Source organism: Raphanus sativus, chromosome 6 (genome assembly GCF_000801105.2).
Source record: "Raphanus sativus cultivar WK10039 chromosome 6, ASM80110v3, whole genome shotgun sequence".
NCBI lineage: Eukaryota > Viridiplantae > Streptophyta > Magnoliopsida > Brassicales > Brassicaceae > Raphanus > Raphanus sativus.
In genome coordinates this window covers 18,561,546-18,581,533 of record NC_079516.1, presented here as the reverse complement: position 1 = coordinate 18,581,533, position 19,988 = coordinate 18,561,546, and the positions used below count along the sequence as shown (strand labels likewise).

The window sequence follows — 19,988 nt, the reverse complement described above, 5'->3', positions numbered from 1 at the left end:
TATTTGTTAAGATAAAAAAATAATTAGAAAAATTTGAGTAAAAGAGAGGATTAAACTGATGTGAAAACACATCTACAAAGACACTAAAACTATTATACCAGAAGTGATTGAGTATTATAGGAGGCCCTAAAAAATCATAATCTTTAGGGGGCCTAAGGCAAATGCCTTTTCATTAACACTACAAGCACGGCTCTGTATAGACTCTTTGTTTTGTGAAGCTAGAGGTGTTTTATAGTATAAGATAATGCAACCAATAGACAATAAAACCACATATTTTATCATTAGTTACATAAAATAACAAATAACATTTTTAAATTTTCTATTTTTATCTCTTTTTAATAATTTGCAATTTTTTTCATTTTTCAGCAGAATATGAAATATTTTTTTTTGATTAACCTGGAGGTATCCCAGATCCATAGAAAGGTCAAGGCTAATTCCTAAAAAAAGGTGCATCAAAATGCATGGTAGACGCAAAAGGGATGATTGGTTGGGATCTAGTTTTAAGTTTTGTGCTTTAAAATTTTATCTCTATTATTTTTGTTGTAGATGTTTCTATTGTAGTTGTATAGCTAGTTAGAAGAAAAAAGTAGTTGTATATTTTTATTCTGTACATAAAATATTGCTTTGTATATTAAAATTTTACAACCATTTTTTATTTTTACATTTTATAGCTTTAGACTGACTTGAAGTATGGTTGATAATTTTAAAGATTGTATATAAGAGTTAAAGGTTAAAGAATTATCTACAACTCGACCAATTCTCCTAAAATATATCGTATTCTTGGCAAAATTTTCATCTTCTTATTATATTCAAAATTAAGTTCTATATAGAAAGAATTTAATTCAGAAATGATCGAACCAGTCATATAAATCCATGATATTTTTTTGGATGAATATGAAAAACTTGACCAATTTTAATTTATATTCGACTTAAATGTATTTGCAATATATACCTATTAGTTTTAACCTCCAGTGGTACTTATAATTCTCGCCACCCTATGCTAGCTAAAAGCCAATGGAAGACTCGTATGCATTAAATCTTAACTTATTTCCATCCATATTTATCATTTTTCCTTAATTTATATGGTATAAAATCTTATTGGAACATGTAGAAAATATATGTTGTAGAAGGGTCCATGTCCATGATTCTAATTTCTAACTCCAAGTCACGCACGCGATTTCCTATCCTATACACCCATGTCCGTGGCTCCAACTCCAAGTCATGCACGCGATTTCTTATCCTATACGTCTTAAGCTAATAAATTAAAGCCGGTTTTGATATCATGGTGGCCTAATGGATTTTTTCTTTTTGTTTCTAAATTCCGTAAGTTTTGGTCTGCGACATACATATCGTAAAATCTATTTGCACTCAGCTTATGTTAATTGTTGTACATTCATCGATTTCTTTTGAACTGATAACATTTTATAATTTAAACAAGAAAGTGATATAAAGTTTTCTCAAAAAAAAAAAAGTGATATAAAGTCAGTAAAACTTAGAGTAAGGTTCCGCAAGCCCCACTACCACAGTACCACCTCCCTAAGCTCCCTTTTAACTTGATATTTTTCATTAGTTTTTTTTGGAGCAAATATATATTATTTCATTAGTTTTTCCATACTGAACTTAACGATAACAATTTCTACACTAGTAATTAATATGAAACAACTTAGAAAAGGCATAAGCTAGAATATAATAAAAAGAGAGTTTTTCTTATAATTTCAAACCTATGGCCGGAGACTTTTATAGCTCCGTTATCGGCTGACTTGTTTTGATTAGTTTTACTTCTTTTTCTTTGATCTGATTTATTTCTGGTTATTTAGTTTGTTTGATTGCCAATTTAAATCAGACAAATTTTTTAATTGTTCTTTTGTATACTTCTTCTAATGGATTTTGAAAGACAAAAGCTTAGGTTCAGTTGAATTGTTTAGAAAAAATAACTGACAGATATAATGCAGATGGTAGCGACGAGTCTTACCAAATTCAATCGTTGATGGTTCATCATGTGATGGTGATGGAGTTCTTGATGCAAACTATAGTTACTTCAATAAGTAGCATCAAATCCTATGGAACGGTAACTTCTTTGACTCTGTTATTACCAATAGAGAAATATAAAGAGTTTTATTGTCTCAATGGCTCCTACTGGAGTATTAAAAAGAGAGTGATCATCGTTCTCAATTCAGTCTGAAGCGTGATGCTTTGGATTAATATGAATATTATCTCCCTTGAGATTCAGTTATTCTAAAAGCAACTATGGAGTTTTTATATGAATTAGCCATCCATACGCAAGATGTGTGTTTGTTTACTTTGGATCTCTATTGGTGTATCTCTTTTTTACTTTTGTTTTGATAGTTCTCATTGTTTAGAACTATTTGCCTAGAAAACTCAATAATACAGTCCAACATTAAAAAATAATATAATTAAAAGATGGTAGCGCAGCGATGGTTATTTAATATTCATAGATAAACTATACAATTAATTTTTGAAGAATTGATGTCGGCTTCTAAAGTTCAGCTTCTTAAAAACTTTTGGAGCACAATTTCGGTGCTCTAAACTCCTTCGCCACCGCAGTTTCAGATCTGGTGATGCATAGTTTGGAGTTTGGTTGAAGCATGGAGACGGGTTTGATGAGTGGTTATTTTGGTTGAGTTGGACAACGGCGGTCTAGGTTTGGTGTCAGATCTGGCCGTTCGAATTGAATTGTTCTCATTTCTCGCCGCCTTGCTCCTCCTTCTCATGGTGGGTGAGCTAGCTCGCTTGGCTTGCACCGGTGTTGGGTCGTGTTCAACGGTGGAGGTTCGGTGTTCTTCCGCTTGTTTTTCTTAGATCCCAATGGTGTGTGTTTTGAGGCTGGTCAGTCAAGCTCTCGAAGGTGCTCCGGGGGTGCTATGGTCCCAAGATAGGAGGTTCCAATGCGGGCTCTCTGTGGTGGGTGCAAGAGTGGCGGTTTGTTGCTGGTCCTGTCAACCGTTACTCTCCGTTTTGGTGGCGTCTCGTGCTGAGCCAGTTATATTTCAGGAGCATGATCTAGGGCTGTCTACTGTCCACTTCTCTGATGTAGTGCTAGTTTTCTCTGTCTCTTGGTGTAGGTCCATGGCGTGTGGCGATCTCGAGCGGTCTTTCTCTCCAAATAAAGCTCATCTTTGTGTACACGGGTGAGCTTGCTCGGGTGTTTGCTCACTGTACATAGTTGCTGCCGATAAGGAGGTCGATCTCGAGCTGTTCTTAAGGATCTAATCATTATGAACTGATCATCGGGTACTGACAAATCTAACGGGTTTTTTCGAATTAATTGTGGTTCCAATTTTGTGGCAAGAGTATGTGTTGAGTTTGGTGTAGCCTATGGTCTTCATGTTCCTTTGCTTGTAGTTATTGCTGACCTTGTTTAGCTTAGATTGTGTTGTAGTTTAGCTTAACTTCTTTTATTTTCTGCTTTTTGTATCTTGTGTATTTCTGTCTAAAATGATAATAAAGTTTTAACATTGTTACCAAAAAAATTATTTTGGAAACTTAAAATAGAGAATGTTAGCAATAAAAAAGCCACATGGAGATTTGTTTCGCATTCACATTTTAAAAAATAATAATTTATAATGAGTTAAAAAAACATTACTCCTTCTGTTTTTCAATAAGTATTATTATAGTTTTTTATTGTTTCAAAATAAGTGTCACTCTATATTTTTCAATGAAATTTTACACATAAACTCTTTTTATCCTTTTAACTAACCAATAAATACTTATTTGAATTATTTTTATTTAAATAATTATATACTCCCTCCGTTTCATATTACTTGTCGTTCTAGGTTTATGCACACAGATTAAGAAAAAATTTAATTTTACATATTTTCAAAATAAAAATACTATTACCAGTACACCTAACCATATATTAACCAATAGAAAAATAAACGACACTTATTTCATTTCATTTAAAATAAAATGAAAACAATAAAAGAACGTTCACGAAGCAAATGAAAAACACGTAAATATATTTATGACGAGTGAAATAGTGAGCATTCATAATACATATTATTATATGAGTGTTATAGGCCACCAATCAGAATTCTTTGGTCGGTTTAATGAATAATTTAACAAGAATATTCCAAAATTTAGTAGGAGGATTATTTTGATATTCGAGATCTGATTAGTCTAAGCTATGACAGTGACATATTATCGCTTCTCATGACTCTTAGCACAATTCCACTTAGAAAAAGTTAACAAAAGCTTAGATTCCGAGGAGAAAATGTATGGCATTTGAACCATAACTCCCCACAAATTAACTATGTTATTATACATCCTTTACGGTTTTACCACAATGAGGAGGCTTTTTATGTCCCTGCTTTTTTAATTTTACCAAAAAAAAAAAAAAAAAAAACTCCCCACAAATTAACTATGTTATTATACATCCTTTACGGTTTTACCACAATGAGGAGGCTTTTTATGTCCCTGCTTTTTTAATTTAACAATGTACATTACATTTCAATTGGATCAAAAAGAAATTAATAGGCTATATCGTGTATAACTGGAATCTTACTATATAATCTTGTGAATTTTACAGTGTCTTAATACATAGTAGTTAAACAGAGCTAATCAAGATTATATGATCTACCAAAAAACCCTATACGTGCGTATGCATGGGATTAATCTTTTTTTTATGGGATTATTTTCTTAAACACATCATTATACAAGACTTGTTAAACTATTAGATATTTGTTATTGTGACAACAAATTAAGAACTAGCTAGATATGGAGAGTGAGAGAAAGGTCAAAACTCCAAAGGCACGGCTAAGAAAACAAAACCGTGTACACCATGTCCTCAACTTGACAAGTCTTTGTCTCCTCCTTAACTCACTCTGTCTTATTCTAGTTAGGTCTCAACTTCCAGAAACGACGACGTTTCATTCCTATATAATCTTCTTCTCCTCCTCTTATCTCTACCCAACACCACTCAATTTAATCTCTCTTATTCCCTTCCCTTGTTTAGTATAAAAACCAGCAAACCCTTAATCTCCTTTTCATCTTCATCTTAAAACACATGCATATTTAGTGTGTTTTTACATGACGATTGTATCATCCACAACAAGCATCATCACCATGATGAGCAACCAAGTCAACAACAACACTGAAAAAGGTATAGAAGAAGATGCTCACAGAGGCGGCCACGAAAGTCGTGTTCAAAATGATGATGAAGCTGATGATCATGATCAGGACATGGTCATGCCTGGATTCAGATTTCATCCCACCGAAGAAGAACTCATAGAGTTTTATCTTCGCCGTAAAGTTGAAGGCAAGCGCTTCAATGTAGAGCTGATCACTTTCCTCGATCTTTATCGCTATGATCCTTGGGAACTTCCGGGTAAATATAACATTCCACATGTATATATACACAGAGATACCGTCAGACTACTTGAAACTTTTATTATATACACTAATACATACACATGATATAGAATTTATTAAACATATATAGCCTTCTTATAATATATATGTTGTTGATCTGCGAATTCTCATTTTCTTTCGCACTTCCTTCTTTCTATTTTCAGATTTTAGAATAACGGATCTGCTTTTTCTTAAACCCCAAAAATAGTGGTGTCTTTGTTTATAACAATGAAACTAAGAAGAATCAACCATTTATTTCTTTCTTAAACCTATGAAAATATTTATCTCAATCACAACTTCATAAGATATATATATTTTGTGTTATCATAAGATTATATATGTATATTTGATGATATATATGTGTAACTATATGCAGCGTTGGCGGCAATAGGAGAGAAAGAGTGGTACTTCTATGTGCCAAGAGATCGGAAGTATAGAAATGGAGATAGACCAAACCGAGTAACGACTTCTGGGTATTGGAAAGCCACCGGAGCTGACCGGATGATCAGATCGGAGACTTATCGGCAGATCGGATTGAAGAAAACCCTAATTTTCTACTCTGGTAAAGCCCCTAAAGGCACTCGAAGCAGTTGGATTATGAATGAGTATCGCCTCCCTCACCACGACACTGAGAAATACCAAAAGGTATTAATTCATCAGTCAACTCTTGATAAAAAAACTCTTGATAAACACACATATAGAAAGAAAAATTGTAAATAACTAGGTATGTAGCTTAGTTTGTTTGAATTTGTAAAAATTGTATAGAACCCTAACTAGGTATCAGCCTTACAAATTTGAAATGAAATCCCTAGATTGTTTGAATTTCATATCTTGATTTGATGTACATTTATTGTTTTTTCTTGTTTGAAATTGACACGATAAGATCCAAAACGCTTGTGAAGGATCTATTAATTGTAAGGCGGCGTTTGCGCTTAAATCCTGAAAATGTTCATGTCATACGCATGAACTCTTTAAATTACTAGCCATGGCCCATATGTATAGTAGACGGCATTAATAAGATAGCTACATGCTTATATATACACACAAATATCTCATTCAAAATTCACACATCTACTAGATGTATATATACCTTAATTTTTGCAGAGGCTTAGTTAGTGTTCTAAATATGTTTTACACATCAAATTATAAGTTTACAAATCTAAATATATTTTACACATCAAATTACTGTACTACTGAAAAACATGACTAAGGAGCTAGAAATGTATAATTCATTAGTCTTAAATACCAAAAATGAAATGTGATCTATCTGATTTATGTATCAGAATCTTATATATATATAAATATATATGTACGTCAAATGAGAGTAATCTACCAATGAAATCTAAATATAGTATTCATTCAGAAAAAAGGAAATCTTAATATAGTTGAAATCATAGTTTCTAATCTTCATAGATATACGCTATAACTTGTAAGTTCATATATAGCTGATAAGTATCTCATGTCTCTGATCAATGTTTTTATGTATATATATTTAGGCTGAAACATCATTGTGCCGAGTGTACAAAAGGCCAGGAGTGGAAGATCATCCATCCTTGCCACGTTCTACATCCACAAGACAACATAACCATAACTCATCATCATCATCCCGCTTAGCCGTAAGACAACAACAACAATACCTTCCATCCTCTTCTAATCATTCCGACAACAATCTTAACAACAACAACAACCTCGAGAAGCACTCAACTGAATATTCCGGCGACGGTAGCACCATAACCACCACAAACAGTAATTCTGACGTCACCATAGCTTTAGCCAATCAGAACATCTACCGTCCAATGCCTTATGGTGCAAGCAACACAACAATAATCTCTAATCAAGAAGATGATGAAACCGCAATTGTTGATGATCTTCAAAGACTTGTTAACTACCAAATAACTGATGGAGGTAGTAACATCAATCACCAGTACTATCAAATTGCTGAACAGTTTCATAATCAACAACAACTAAACGCAAACGCAAATGCGTTGCAATTGGTGACAGCAGATACTACAGCAACGTTAACGCCTCAAACGCAGGCGGCGTTAGCTATGAACATGATCCCTACAGGGACGATTCCAAACAATGCTTTGTGGGAGATGTGGAATCCACTAGTACCTGACGGAAACAAAGATCATTATACTAGTAATCCTTTCAAATAAATTAATCAGATTTTGAATATTACCAATTCCTTAAATAACGCTGCTTCATTATTAATAGATATTATGTATACGCATTATGTATTTGAAACAAGTTAGTAGTAGCTAGACTATATGATTGCTTACTGGCTGCAGTTATGTAATGGAACTGATTCCTACATGTATCCAATTTATGAGCTATTTATATATGAACTACGACTTATTCTATCCGATTCAACACCGTACGTAAGTATGTAACTGAACGGAGGTAATGATAAATATTTTGATCCAATAATAGAACAAAAAAAACTAACAAATAAAGTTTATATTGCAACTATAAAAAATATTACATAGACGATTCGACAACGATAATACTATCTATTTTATGAGATCTACGTTTAACTGCATCATCTGAGGCGTCCTATGAAGATATATTCCTGACCAGATTTACTTACACCATGTTGAAGTTTGTTTGTACGTCCTTCTTCCGTAGTCTGCATAGATTTTTTTGTAATCTGCAAAAAAATTGTATAGTCTCGGATTCAAATCTCAGATTTGGATGTAGAAACCTTTAAACCTTAACCAATAGACTACAGTTAAGCAACACAAAGTAGACTAATTAAAATCACAAATTTTTAACTATGCTTTGGCAATATATATGTCTATTAACTATACCGGTGTGGTCGGGTGGCGCATGACGTCTCAGTGTTTCTAAGAGACCTGGATTCGAATACATGTCAACTCATGTTTACCATCTATATGGTCAAGCGACAAGAGTATCTAATTTCCATTGCGAGCAACCGGATCTGACTGGCTCTGATGATCAAACTTTCAGGAGATTAGTCGGTTGGGTCTCGGTCCGCCGAATATCTTGAATTATCAAAAAAATATATATCGTTTAGGCTATATCCAAGTTGTCAAACCTGATCAGTGCGACTCTACAGATAAATAATCTATTAACTCTTGCTAATTCTTACATTAAAAAAAATTCAGTAACATGGTGACAAGACTATGAAAACGCTAGCTAGTTTTGTCTGTAGGTAAGTGTAACAATTAGGGTTTGACAAAAAAAAAAGAAACCTAGGAACTCCAATGTAAGGAAAAAGAAACGTACGTTTTAAATGACAACTATGTTTAGCTTTTCCACAAATTTGGATCAACACGAGTGTCAGTTCAAAATTTAAAGGTGAACGTATTTTAGTTTGCTTAGCCCTTGGACAAATATGTCATGTGTATTTTAATTAAGAAAAAACGTTGATACATTATCATATTTTGGTCACGCCAAAAAAACGTCGATAATACAATTTTTACTATATTTGCATTCAATGCCTATAACTTTTATCATATTTGCATTCTTTACTTTATTTCCTCTCAAGTTTTTTTCTTCCTTCATCACTCTTTTTCCAGAATATTTAGGCATTTTTCTAATTATTACATTCTTTTTATGTTTTCAGCCAATTCACCTTTAGTTTTAGAATATTTGCACTTAATGCCTACAATTTTTATCATATTTGTATTTTCTACCTTATTTTTCCCCAAATTTTTTCTCTTCTTCATCACCCTTTCCTCACAATATTTAGGTATTTTCCTAATTACTACATTATTTTTATGTTTTCAGTCAATTCACCCTTGGTTTATTCAAATATTTATATATAACAAATGTTTAAGTACATAGTTATATATATATATATTTTTTTTTTGACATTTAAAGTATATATAGCAGGTAGTTCATCAAAAAGCATATAATAGTAAATTTGAATTGAACTCCATCGAATAGCATTGAAACAAGATATCCTATAATAAACTAAATATTTCTATAAGTGTTGTTCGTTTGGTCGCCGCACGTACCTGCGGCTGCGGCTGCATCAATGTTTTCTTTAGACGCTTGTTCGTTTCATTGACGCGAGTATCGGCGTCTGCGTCTGCGGCCGAACGCAGCAGGCCTACGTCTGACGCCATAAAATCCGGCGTCCGCGACGTAAATCCGCGTCTATTTACTTCAGTTACTATTTTACCCCTAACCTAATTTAATATTTACAAAAAATTTGCCATTACATAGATCTATTGACTCCGCTTCTTTTTCTCCATCGACGCCGCTCTCTTCTCTTCTCCTTTGAGCTTTCTCTTCTCCTCTACAGACGCATCTGGAGCTCTCTCCATCTCCAACCTCTCTCAAGCTCGCTCTCCATCTCTCTCAAACTCTCGACCCTCTCTCCATCTCGCACGATCTCGAGCTCTCCATCTCCAACCTCTCTCAAGCTCGCTCTCCATCTCCAACGCATCTCAAGCTCACTCGAGCTCTCCATCTCCAACGCATCTCAAGCTCGCTCTCCACCTCTCGACCCTCTCTCCATCAAGCTTCGTCTCGTCTCTCACACCATCTCCAGAGCTCTCTCTCTCGATCTCAAATCCAGGTGAGACTCTCTTCCATCTCTGCGTGTTGATGAATGTGTTGTGTGTGTGTGTTTGAGATTTTGATGCGTCTGTGTATATGGGTTTGTTGCTGTTGCAGAACTTGAATGAGATTATAGCCTCACGAAGTTTTTTTTTGTGCGTCTGTGTATATGGGTCCTGCTGAAGATGGCTAATGATTTTGATTATACGAAACTCATTAGTAAAAGATATTTGAAACAAGAGCCTATGCATTCCTTCTCAATGTTCTTGCACCCGAGCACTGTGATCCAGCTACTCTAAACGCCGAGGATGATCTCGAAAGGGCTAACATGGTCCTTGAACACGCAGAGAGAATGAACTGCAATCGGTACTTGACTATGGAAGAGATAGTTGAAGGGTCTTCGTATTTGAATCTCGCATTTGTGGCACAGATTTTTCACGAAAGGTTTGTAAAAGATCACAGAAGATAATAGGTTTGGTCTTAACTCACTTGATCTTTTCACTAGCTTCTATGTACCTTGCTGCAGGAATGGCCTTAGCACTGATGGCAGGTTCTCCTTTGCGGAGATGATGACTGAGGATACACAGAGTTGCAGAGATGAAAGATGTTACCGGCTATGGATTAATAGCCTGGGGATTGATAGTTATGTCAATAATGTGTTTGAAGATGTCAGAAACGGGTAAGCTTTCTGTGAAGACAAGAGTGATGTTCTGTTCCGGAAGTTTATAGGAAAGGAAAGGTTTCTTATATATTTTTTTTGATGCAGATGGATTCTTCTTGAAGTTCTTGACAAGGTCTATCCAGGCTCAGTTAACTGGAAGCATGCTTCAAAACCACCAATTAAGATGCCGTTTAAGAAAGTAGAGAACTGCAATCAAGTTGTGAGGATTGGGAAAGAGATGAGATTGAATGCTACATACATCGTCAGTGTAGCAAGAAAGCTCGGTTGCTCTGTTTTCTTGTTACCAGAAGATATCGTGGACGTAAGAAACATCTTCTAAACCTTATGAAAAAAACAGCATGCAAATCTGAGGTTTTGTTATGTCTCTAATTTGTGAGGGACTCGTTGTTGCAATGCAGGTAAATCAAAAGATGATGTTGATCTTAACGGCAAGTATAATGTATTGGAGTCTTCAGCAAAAGTCATCATCGTCAGAGAGTTCAAGTTCTGATACATCATCGACGCATAGCACAACCACGACGTGCACGAGCACTGATGCTTCACCAGCTCCATCTGTCACTGGGGAAGACGATGTCTCTTCCTTAAACGAAGAAGTGTCGAGTCTAACCATCGAAGAAGACAATGACGCAGACATCTTGTCTGATGTCACCTCCGTCTCAGAGGAAGCAGCCATTGAATAGAACCACAAGACATATATCTTGTGCTGGAACAGAGTTGTTTTGTCATTATTTCACATCTCTCTGTCTGTGTCATTATAAAAATTATATTTGTTACCATTATGAAAAAAGGATCACATCTTGTGAAAATATAATTGCGCTGATACTAAAATGTCATTATTTTCTATGTTTTTTAGAAAATATGTCATTTTGGAAAATATAATTGCTCTGATATTTAAAAGAAATGTTTTGAGCTTGTGAGAAGGAAAATGTTGATATACATTTTTTCCAAAGGAAAAAGGAAAATTAAATGTATGATTTAGTTTTATGATAAAAACATTGTTATATTTGTATATTTGACCAAAAAAATATTACCAAGTAAACATAATAATTTTATGGATGTAAATATATTTAAACTATATTTTATTTATTTAAAAGATAATGTTATAAATTTTTAAAAATAAAATATGAATAAAATGATAATTGCCGCAGCGTCTATCAAACGAACATCACTTAATTCTGCTTCCTGCGTTGGCGTCGGCGTCAGAGTCAACTTCATGCGTCTTCGAAACGAACAACAATCAGCGTCGGCGTCGGCGTCTATGAAACGAACATCAGATAAACGAGTTTGACGCAGTCGCTGACGCCGACGCTGAAACCGGCGGCAACCAAACGAACAGGGCTATAGTCCGGTGGTATAAAGAGAGCTTGAAGCAATATGCAAATGTCGGTAGTATCCCTCTAAAAGAACTAGTTGCATAGCCCCCGCGCAGGCGCGGAGCTGGTGACGTTGTTGATGTATCGAGTGATTTTGTGTATGTGATTTTATCCATTGATTATGCCCTTGAATATCTACCGAATGTTGTTTGATGATTATACCAGGAATACTAAGGAATGAGACAATGAATTTTGAGTTTGAAACATGAAATTGTTTTTTATTATTAGTTTGTTTTGGCTCATAAATTACTTTTTCGATACATTGGAAAACTTATATTTGTACGTTGCCAATGATTAATGCAAAGACAATGAAATTTATGGCCGCAGGCGAGTGTCGAAATATTGATTACATTGATATAATTCTCAAAGCAGATGGTGCATATATGGTTTTCCTCTTCGGTTGTCGGGTTAATTTTAGGTCCGTGATGATTAGATCAACGTCAAGTCTTGCGGTTGCATTTAGATTGTAGTCTCTAATGGCGAGAGTAACTTGAAGATGTTGGAATATAATATTATGGTTTTCCCTCATTAAATTCATCACATATTGGTTAGTCTCCTCAATAAAGAATGTAGAGTAGTGATGATGAATGTCATGATATGATAACATGAAATCTAATGATTCGGCGACTGAGTTATTGTAATTACCTTGATTGTCAAAAATTGATGGTACCTGGAAATCGATGATTGTTGTGTGTTTGGTCTTTGTATATAGACCTGGAGTAATTGTCTAGGATTTGCTCCTGTTGATGTTGTTTGGTGTGAGAGTCGATGGGTAAGAAGTGAATTGTTATTCATGTTTGTGTTTGGTTGTGAAAATTTATCACATTGTAGATATGTTTATAGGTTGTTAGGAATTGATGTTATTTTTGCCTATTTATTTTTACGTTTGTTTATATAGTGCATTTACTATGATGTTAAATATTGAAATTAATGTTTTAGTATTTAATTACGGTGATTAATTGAATTCTTCTTGTTATGAAGACTAATTTTCTCTTTGTTTGTTATGATATTTAAAATGGTCAAATAAGAATAATTGTAAATTTTTCTCCTAACATTAATCATCCATAAAAAATATTAATATTTTTTATTTGCATAAAATGTTGACCTTCACAATTGCTTAACGTATATCTTTATTTTCAAATTTATCGAAGAAATATCTTCAATACGAAATGAGGATTCTATTCATATTGTTATATAAATATTTATTTTAGTAGTTTATTTGAGCTGTAGAGTTTTGTTTTTGTTGTCTTTCTAATTATTTGAATTGTTGATCATAATATTGAAACTGTTTTCCCTAATGTTTTATTGTAAAGTTTAGTAATCGTGGTAGGCATGGGCATTTTACCCAGATCCGAGGATCCGACCCGGAACTGACCCGAAAATATCCGACCCGGAACCGATCCGAAAAATTATAAGTACTTATATGGGTCTTTTTTTAGACCCGCGGGTATCGGGTAGGACCCGGACCCGAACCGAGACCCGATCGAGTATATATATGTGGTTTACAGAGGGGCTACAAATCAGAAATATTTATGATCAATCGATTTAAGATGGGGAGATGAATAGTTTACCGGTAAAAAAAATTAAGAACAGAAAAACAGCGCAACTCTATAACTCAGTCCGATACAATGATGAAAAGAATTCTAACTCATGTTAAACAATGATGATTTTTTTTTTTGTTACGAACAACATGAGAAAACAATATGAGAAAGCTATGAGAAAACTATAATTGTTGCAAACTTAAGCTATTTCTTAATATAATTTGGTGAAGCTCATTTAAAAATGAATCCCATAATACATTTGCAGACCCGTTCTGAGAGAAAGCTATGAAGTAATGGCTTCCAACCTTCATAAATATATATTAGTTTCGGCCATCAATGAATAAATTATCCATTAGTTCAGTGGTATAAATGGTGGAGGTTGTATCTTAGTAATCTGGGTTCAAACCATAGATTTGACATTTTTTAACATTTTTTAAAAGTGGATCTCACGAAAACACTGACATGTCGCATCAGGAATGATTCAAGTGCCTCGTTATAGTATAGATTTGTTAGATTTTCGATCTAGATACCTCTTATTAATAAAAAAACTTGAAATAACCGTGCTTGTATATTTTTTTTATTATTTGAATGACATGTTTTATTTTTAGTCCATTGACTAGACCACATCATCAGTCCAAAAATACAAACTTCGCCAAACCAACTAACCAAGCCGATCGTAATACATAGTAGTGGTTTATTTTTCTCCCAGTGATCAAAGCCGATCGTAATACATTGCCTCGCATGATAATAGTACCGCAAGCACCATGATGCTTACTCAGAGAAGTTCAGAGAAACTGAACAAGATATGGAGAAAATGTGTAGAAAGATGCAATTCCAAAACATTGAGGCAGCTGCTCTATACTCATGGGAAACTTATATCTATCAGTGAAGTTGAAGGTAAGAGCACTAATATTGCAGATCTTTTAGGGGTTTCTTTAAAAAAAGTAGTATTGAGAGGCCCACAAAATCAGTAAAAACTGTGACAAAAGTTGCGAAAGAAGAAACGATCTTGGTATCTTTCTGGGACTGTTTGCGGGTCCCACTGAAACATGACGACCTGCTATTGATTTTTTTTTAATTTTTTTTTTGAATCAGAGAAAACTAAAAAAAAAAAAATAAGAAACCCAAAAACAGGTTCAGCGATATTAATGCTCTAACAATCCTAAATGTTTCTCTCATTTAAAAGGAATGTTTAAGAAATAGTTAAGCTCTAACTATGCGCATTATAGAAGACTAGCGAGTATGCGGGTTATTCAGGGCCTAGAAAGGGGACTGTATATGTTAACTTTGATTTATTTTTTTATATTTTATTCATTTATATTAGATATTTCTGTTTTGGTTTATTGATTTATAAAACAGTTTTGATGAATTGTAAAAAAAATTATAGAAAAAAAAAGAAATTTAAGACGAGTTTATTGATTTTACTAACATTATTGAGATTTAATAGAATTAGATTTAGAAATGTGTAAACCAAGTTGAATCATATAATTCAGATTTTGAGAAAATCATTTCGGTTATTTCCAATTTTTAGAACATTGTTTAAAATCTCTGCAATGTCGAGAGGTTGTATATGATTTGCAGGTATTCTAGTTGCCTATATAGCGTTTGAAGAAACTGATATCAAAAAAAGAGCTGAAAGGTTTGTAAGCAGTATCACTAACTCGATGGAAATGCTACTAAGGAGAAGCGTAGAGGTCAGGATACTACTCTTGCCTGAAACCGAGTTACTGGTCATCCCTTACCAAACCGGGAAACCAGATATGACAAACAAAGGTGGAGATCTAAATGCTGCACCAGGCCTTGGAGTTGGTAGCAGCGAAAAAGGCAGATTAAAACTCCCAATGCAAAGGATAGAATCTATAATTCGAGAACAAAGATTAGAGACTGCATGGTTACAAACAGCTGATAAAGACACACCTGGATCACTAACAAGGATAAAACCTGAGAGGAATCAGATTCTACCTCAACCTAACTTAGTATCTACTGTTTCTATAAGGTTGATATAATCACATAAACTGTTAACTTGTATTGATGAGAATGTGTACAACGATATATATACATAGACGTCACCGACATATAACTTGTGAAGTCGTATATCAACAATAGGACTTATCTATAGGATATCCTAACAATACTAGGATATTCCCTCCTAATACTCCCCCTCAAGTTGGAGAGTGAAGATCACAAACTCCCAACTTGGAAGATAGAAACTCGAACTGTGCTCGACCCAAAGCTTTCGTTAGAATGTCAGCTCGCTGCTCCTTGGTTCGAACATGTGTAGTAGATATAAGACCGGCTTTAACTGCATCACGAACACAATGATAGTCACGTTCAATATGTTTAGTGCGTTCGTGAAAGACAGGATTAGCTGCAATATGGATAGTTGCCTTGTTGTCACAGTAAAACGCAACCGGCTTGTTAACTTCAATGCCAAGTTCTTTCATCAATGGAACGATCCATTTCAACTCCTTAGTAGCGGCAGCCATTGCGCGGTACTCAGCTCTGATACCATATTAGATTCGGGTTAATTATGAGTTTCCAACTTAAAATCAATTGGCTATTAGTGGATTGACCCTAACCCTTTATATATTATATAATTATTTCTTTAACTACCGATGTGGACTTTATTCATTAACACTCTCTCTCACGCACATGCGTGGATAACTGTCAGAATACCATCCACGGAGTGGCCCAACATCGGGTGGCTCTTTTTAATTTAACTTTGATCCACAAAGATCGACCGCTCTGTTACCATATAAGGTTGATATAATCACATAAACTGTTAACTTGTATTGATGAGAATGTGTACAACGATATATATACATAGACGTCACCGACATATAACTTGTGAAGTCTATCTACAAGATTCAAGTATATCGACAATAGGACTTATCTATAGGATATCCTAACAATACTTGGATATTCCCTCCTAATAGTTTCTCATCATTGGGGAGATGAACTAAACAATGACGTTAAGATTTTGAGAATCGGTGAAAATGGTGAGCTTCAAGAGAATCTAACCGGTAGGAGAGGAGAGCATTGTCCTCTTTATGATTCTAAGTTCGGACACAACAAAGACAATCTGTAAGTTCCCCTCATTGTCCTTGTTGATTCATTCCGCCACATGAAGTTGGTTGTGTATGAACATTTTTGGCTTTGGTTGTGTAGAGGAGGATACGAATCAGGAACAACAGGGAGAGTCGGTTGTAATATGTTACTTTGTTGGAACACACACAAGACTCAAAGAAGTAGCAAGGTATGTCCTAATTTAGTCAAGACTCTTCCTTCTTAATTCGGTTTGTTTTTTCTCATTTTGTTTTGTTTTTTTTTTTTTTTTGCTGATTTGATTAGTCGAAACAATGGTAAGGGAACTCCAGTTCGTCCCCGAAGAAGTGGGAAGAGAAGGTTCTCTCTATTTAATGGATGTGCTAAGCCAAGGAAACCAGCAAGTAACTTGAGAAGATGAAACTTTAGTTTCAAAGTCGTGAAAACAATATTTGTTCACTCAAGATCTAATTTCTCTTATGTTCTTCCACTTCCATATAGTTTTCCTTAATTCTTTTTGATTATTGATATGCCAAAGGATAGCTTTTAGTTAATTCACTGTAAAGTTCCAATCCTGTTGAGTCCATTTTTGTTTTCTTTTTATGAAACTTCAGAAATGTTACTTGAGACCTGAGCAATGTTTTTTATGTGAAACAAATAATCAAATGTTAAAGTGGTAGCAATTTTTATGAAAATTACTATTTTGTATCGAATAAGTATAACTAACATGTTATGTCACATATGTGAATCTGTGATCTCTGTCTCTTCTGTTATGTCACTGCTAGTTTTTCACCCAGAAAAAAAATTGACACAGACCAGAAAATATGTTGTGTTCCACAAGTTGTGTAATCTCGTCAAACAAACGTCCAATTTGTAAATATCCTATCAATAAATGTGACTTGATGAGACTCTTCTCCCTTTTTGATAAATGTAGATGATTCTTTTGATTCTTCTTTTCCAAATGTTTCAACACTTTTTTGTAAAATCTTAGAACATTATTGTCTACCAATACAGCAAGGCTGAAAAATAAATCAAAGTACCAAGTCGTACTACATCCTGCACACACACAGATACAAAACAGTATTCACAATCTGGAAGATGCTGTGACACATTTTCATGTCATAAACTTGATTAAATAAAAAGAAAAAGAAAAACTTATAATGATACCTCATGAGTCCATGCTCAAGATTCTCTCAGCAAGCAGTAAATCATCAGGTGTTGTAACCTTCAAAAGGAAAAAGAAAAAAAGACAAATTTGATTCTGTCACCACGGTAAAAAGGGTAAAGTTATTGTTTCATTTACCTTGATGTTTGTGTAAGATCCTTGAGTGACATAAACAGGGTGCTTGAGGTATTCAACAATTGAAACATCATCTGTTACCTCTAGACCTTCTCTGTTTCAGATATGTAGTACACAAAACAACAATCAGTGTTTGATTTTTTAATCACCATCTCATCATTTCAAGGCTCACAAACCTTTTCACAAGCTCGAAACCTCTCTTCAACAGCTCGGGTTTGATCACCTTTAAAGAGAAAGCATACACTGAAGTTGTCTAGTCTAACAAAACATTTATCTTCAAGTGAACCATGAAAATGAAATAAAAAACCTGTGGTGTCTGCATTTCCCAAAGGGTTTTCCTGTCAAGAGTTTTCACCACGAGTGAATCTGAATTGACCTGCATAGATCAATGAAACAAGTCTATTAACCAAACAAAAAACAAGATGATGACCACTAACTTTAAAACTGAAGAAACTGTACCTCTTTGATAGTAGCTTTCGCTGGAACACCAAGAACGGCTGCTCCAACCGCCCAACCATCTTTAAGTACCTTAAAGAAACAAAACAATGACAGGAAACTCTTAATCTGACTTGGAGAAGTTTTGTTTAATTTCCCTTTCCCCTAATCTTTGTCAATTGTTGCATACCTTCTCGACATCTTCAGTGTCCACCAACGGTCTGGCTGAGTCGTGGATGCAAACAAGTTCAGCGTTCGCATCTATTTCCTGTTTAAAAACAAACATATAAGCTCCATATGAACACAGTATTCAGAATAGTTCATTCTGGGTCTCAAGAAAGAAAGAGGGATGAACCTGAAGTCCACTGAGAACAGAGTCTTGCCTTTCTTTACCAGGAAGAGCGAATTTAAGATCAACATCTATTGATTCTTCATATTCTATAAGAAAACCACAACCCAAAAATGCTCAGTAAAATCTCTCAACCAGAAGTAATAACTAGTGAAAGAGATTAGATAGAGAGGGACTAAACCTTCAAAAATATCTCGGAAAAATGGATCGCACACAACTATAATCTCCTTCATTTCAGGCATACGTGAAAACGTGAAAAAGCTGCAAACAATAAGGCATTAGAAAATCAACAATTACAAAGCTAAAAGTGAATTCCTTTTACAAATTATCCAATATTTATTATGCCATGAAAACAACCAAACAAAACTTTTCCTCTATCTAACACATTAAGAGTGACATTAGCTCTCAGACGGATCATTTCCACAACACAGATTCAAAACATAAGTAGTGTTGAAGTAAAGCTTTGATATACCTGTAGAGAGCAATGGGCTGACCAAGGAGTGGTATATACTGTTTTGGAATGGTCATCTATTCACATTGATACATACAGAAAAAAACGCAGATTAACAACCAGCTCAAGCTTGAAGAAACTCAACAGAAGAAACAATCAAAGTTTGAAAAATTAGCAATACTTTCATTCTCTTCCCTTGACCACCAGCTAAGAGAATCACTGAGACACTCTTCTCCTTCACAACTGTTTTACTCTGATACATAACAACAAAAAGGTAAGAAACTCAAATTAAACTATAGAAAACATCTTCACAACTGAGTTGATTCCACAAGGACAGGAACACCAATACAACACAGGTTTTTAGGATGATTTTACTATTTTAAACACTTCAAAATATGATGCACTTGATGTAATTAAAAATCTTTAATTTGAATTAAAAAAAAAAAAAAAGAAACATACATTATCAAACTCAGACGATGAAGAACATTTGACTGACTGTTCTCTTCTGCTAGCCCTTTTCGAAAAATCCATTTTTTGAACTGAAACAACATTCGAAAACAATCAAAAACGACCACTTCTGTTTTGGTCTGAAACACACACAAAACAAAAAGCCTATAAGAGATTTACCAGAGGGACGACAGCTGAAGCCCAGACAGAGTGATGTCGACTTGACTGAAAGCTTCGGATACAAATTCGACGAAGGAAACGGAAATGTCGGAGATTTAAGGAAACCAAGATTCGCTTGCATCATCGCCATTCTCTCGCCGGAGATAAAATTAACTAGTGAGAGAGATAGATAGATAGATACTCCGTTCACCGGCGAAAGTTTAATAAATAGGAAGGCCAGATGAACGGCCCATTGGCTTAGCTTTGAATATAATGGGCTTACAATTAGGCCCATATAGTCAAAATACA

General features: G+C 34.5%; 3 protein-coding genes across 4 annotated transcripts; 2 read left to right on the top strand and 1 right to left on the bottom strand.

The window, feature by feature from the left end:
* Positions 1-4,623: 4,623 nt before the first annotated feature.
* LOC108807407 (NAC domain-containing protein 35) lies at positions 4,624-7,711 on the top strand. Of its 2 annotated transcripts, XM_056988064.1 has the most exons (4): positions 4,624-5,344; positions 5,744-6,012; positions 6,864-7,272; positions 7,372-7,711. In XM_056988064.1, exons 1-4 carry the CDS (start codon positions 5,047-5,049, stop codon positions 7,524-7,526), a joined length of 1,131 nt encoding a protein of 376 aa, XP_056844044.1. In that variant the 5' UTR covers positions 4,624-5,046; the 3' UTR covers positions 7,527-7,711. The 2 variants fall into 2 exon arrangements, with proteins under 2 accessions (XP_056844044.1, XP_018435193.1); XM_018579691.2 differs by having other exon boundaries at positions 4,627-5,344; positions 6,864-7,711.
* A 525-nt stretch (positions 7,712-8,236) lies between these two features.
* On the top strand, positions 8,237-11,399 carry LOC108807986 (fimbrin-3-like). The gene is made up of 6 exons (XM_056987041.1): positions 8,237-8,359; positions 9,641-9,916; positions 10,124-10,341; positions 10,424-10,576; positions 10,664-10,880; positions 10,978-11,399. Exons 1-6 carry the CDS (start codon positions 8,237-8,239, stop codon positions 11,257-11,259), a joined length of 1,269 nt encoding a protein of 422 aa, XP_056843021.1. The 3' UTR covers positions 11,260-11,399.
* Positions 11,400-17,363: 5,964 nt separating this feature from the next.
* On the bottom strand, positions 17,364-19,869 carry LOC108809336 (2-C-methyl-D-erythritol 4-phosphate cytidylyltransferase, chloroplastic). The gene is made up of 13 exons (XM_018581484.2): positions 19,701-19,869; positions 19,533-19,612; positions 19,255-19,326; positions 19,095-19,150; positions 18,804-18,883; positions 18,629-18,711; positions 18,464-18,541; positions 18,298-18,366; positions 18,146-18,214; positions 18,015-18,061; positions 17,842-17,932; positions 17,706-17,763; positions 17,364-17,594 (listed from the first exon to the last, which is right to left on the bottom strand). The coding sequence occupies exons 1-12, from the start codon at positions 19,828-19,830 to the stop codon at positions 17,707-17,709; spliced, it is 912 nt and encodes a 303-aa protein (XP_018436986.1). The 5' UTR covers positions 19,831-19,869; the 3' UTR covers positions 17,364-17,594; position 17,706.
* Between the last annotated feature and the right edge of the window lie 119 nt (positions 19,870-19,988).

Excerpts from the sequence above, each read along its gene's own strand:
- LOC108807407 (XM_018579691.2), top strand. The coding sequence starts at position 5,047 with ATGACGATTGTATCATCCACAACAAGCATCATCACCATGATGAGCAAC. Across the intron at positions 5,345-5,743 it reads TGATCCTTGGGAACTTCCGG|CGTTGGCGGCAATAGGAGAG; the intron begins GTAAATATAACA and ends AACTATATGCAG. Across the intron at positions 6,013-6,863 it reads ACACTGAGAAATACCAAAAG|GCTGAAACATCATTGTGCCG; the intron begins GTATTAATTCAT and ends ATATATATTTAG.
- LOC108809336 (XM_018581484.2), bottom strand. The coding sequence starts at position 19,830 with ATGGCGATGATGCAAGCGAATCTTGGTTTCCTTAAATCTCCGACATTT. Across the intron at positions 18,884-19,094 it reads CAGCCCATTGCTCTCTACAG|CTTTTTCACGTTTTCACGTA; the intron begins GTATATCAAAGC and ends TATTGTTTGCAG. Across the intron at positions 18,215-18,297 it reads CGAAAGCTACTATCAAAGAG|GTCAATTCAGATTCACTCGT; the intron begins GTACAGTTTCTT and ends TGATCTATGCAG.
- LOC108807986 (XM_056987041.1), top strand. The coding sequence starts at position 8,237 with ATGTCAACTCATGTTTACCATCTATATGGTCAAGCGACAAGAGTATCT. Across the intron at positions 10,577-10,663 it reads TTTGAAGATGTCAGAAACGG|ATGGATTCTTCTTGAAGTTC; the intron begins GTAAGCTTTCTG and ends TTTTTGATGCAG. Across the intron at positions 10,881-10,977 it reads TACCAGAAGATATCGTGGAC|GTAAATCAAAAGATGATGTT; the intron begins GTAAGAAACATC and ends GTTGCAATGCAG.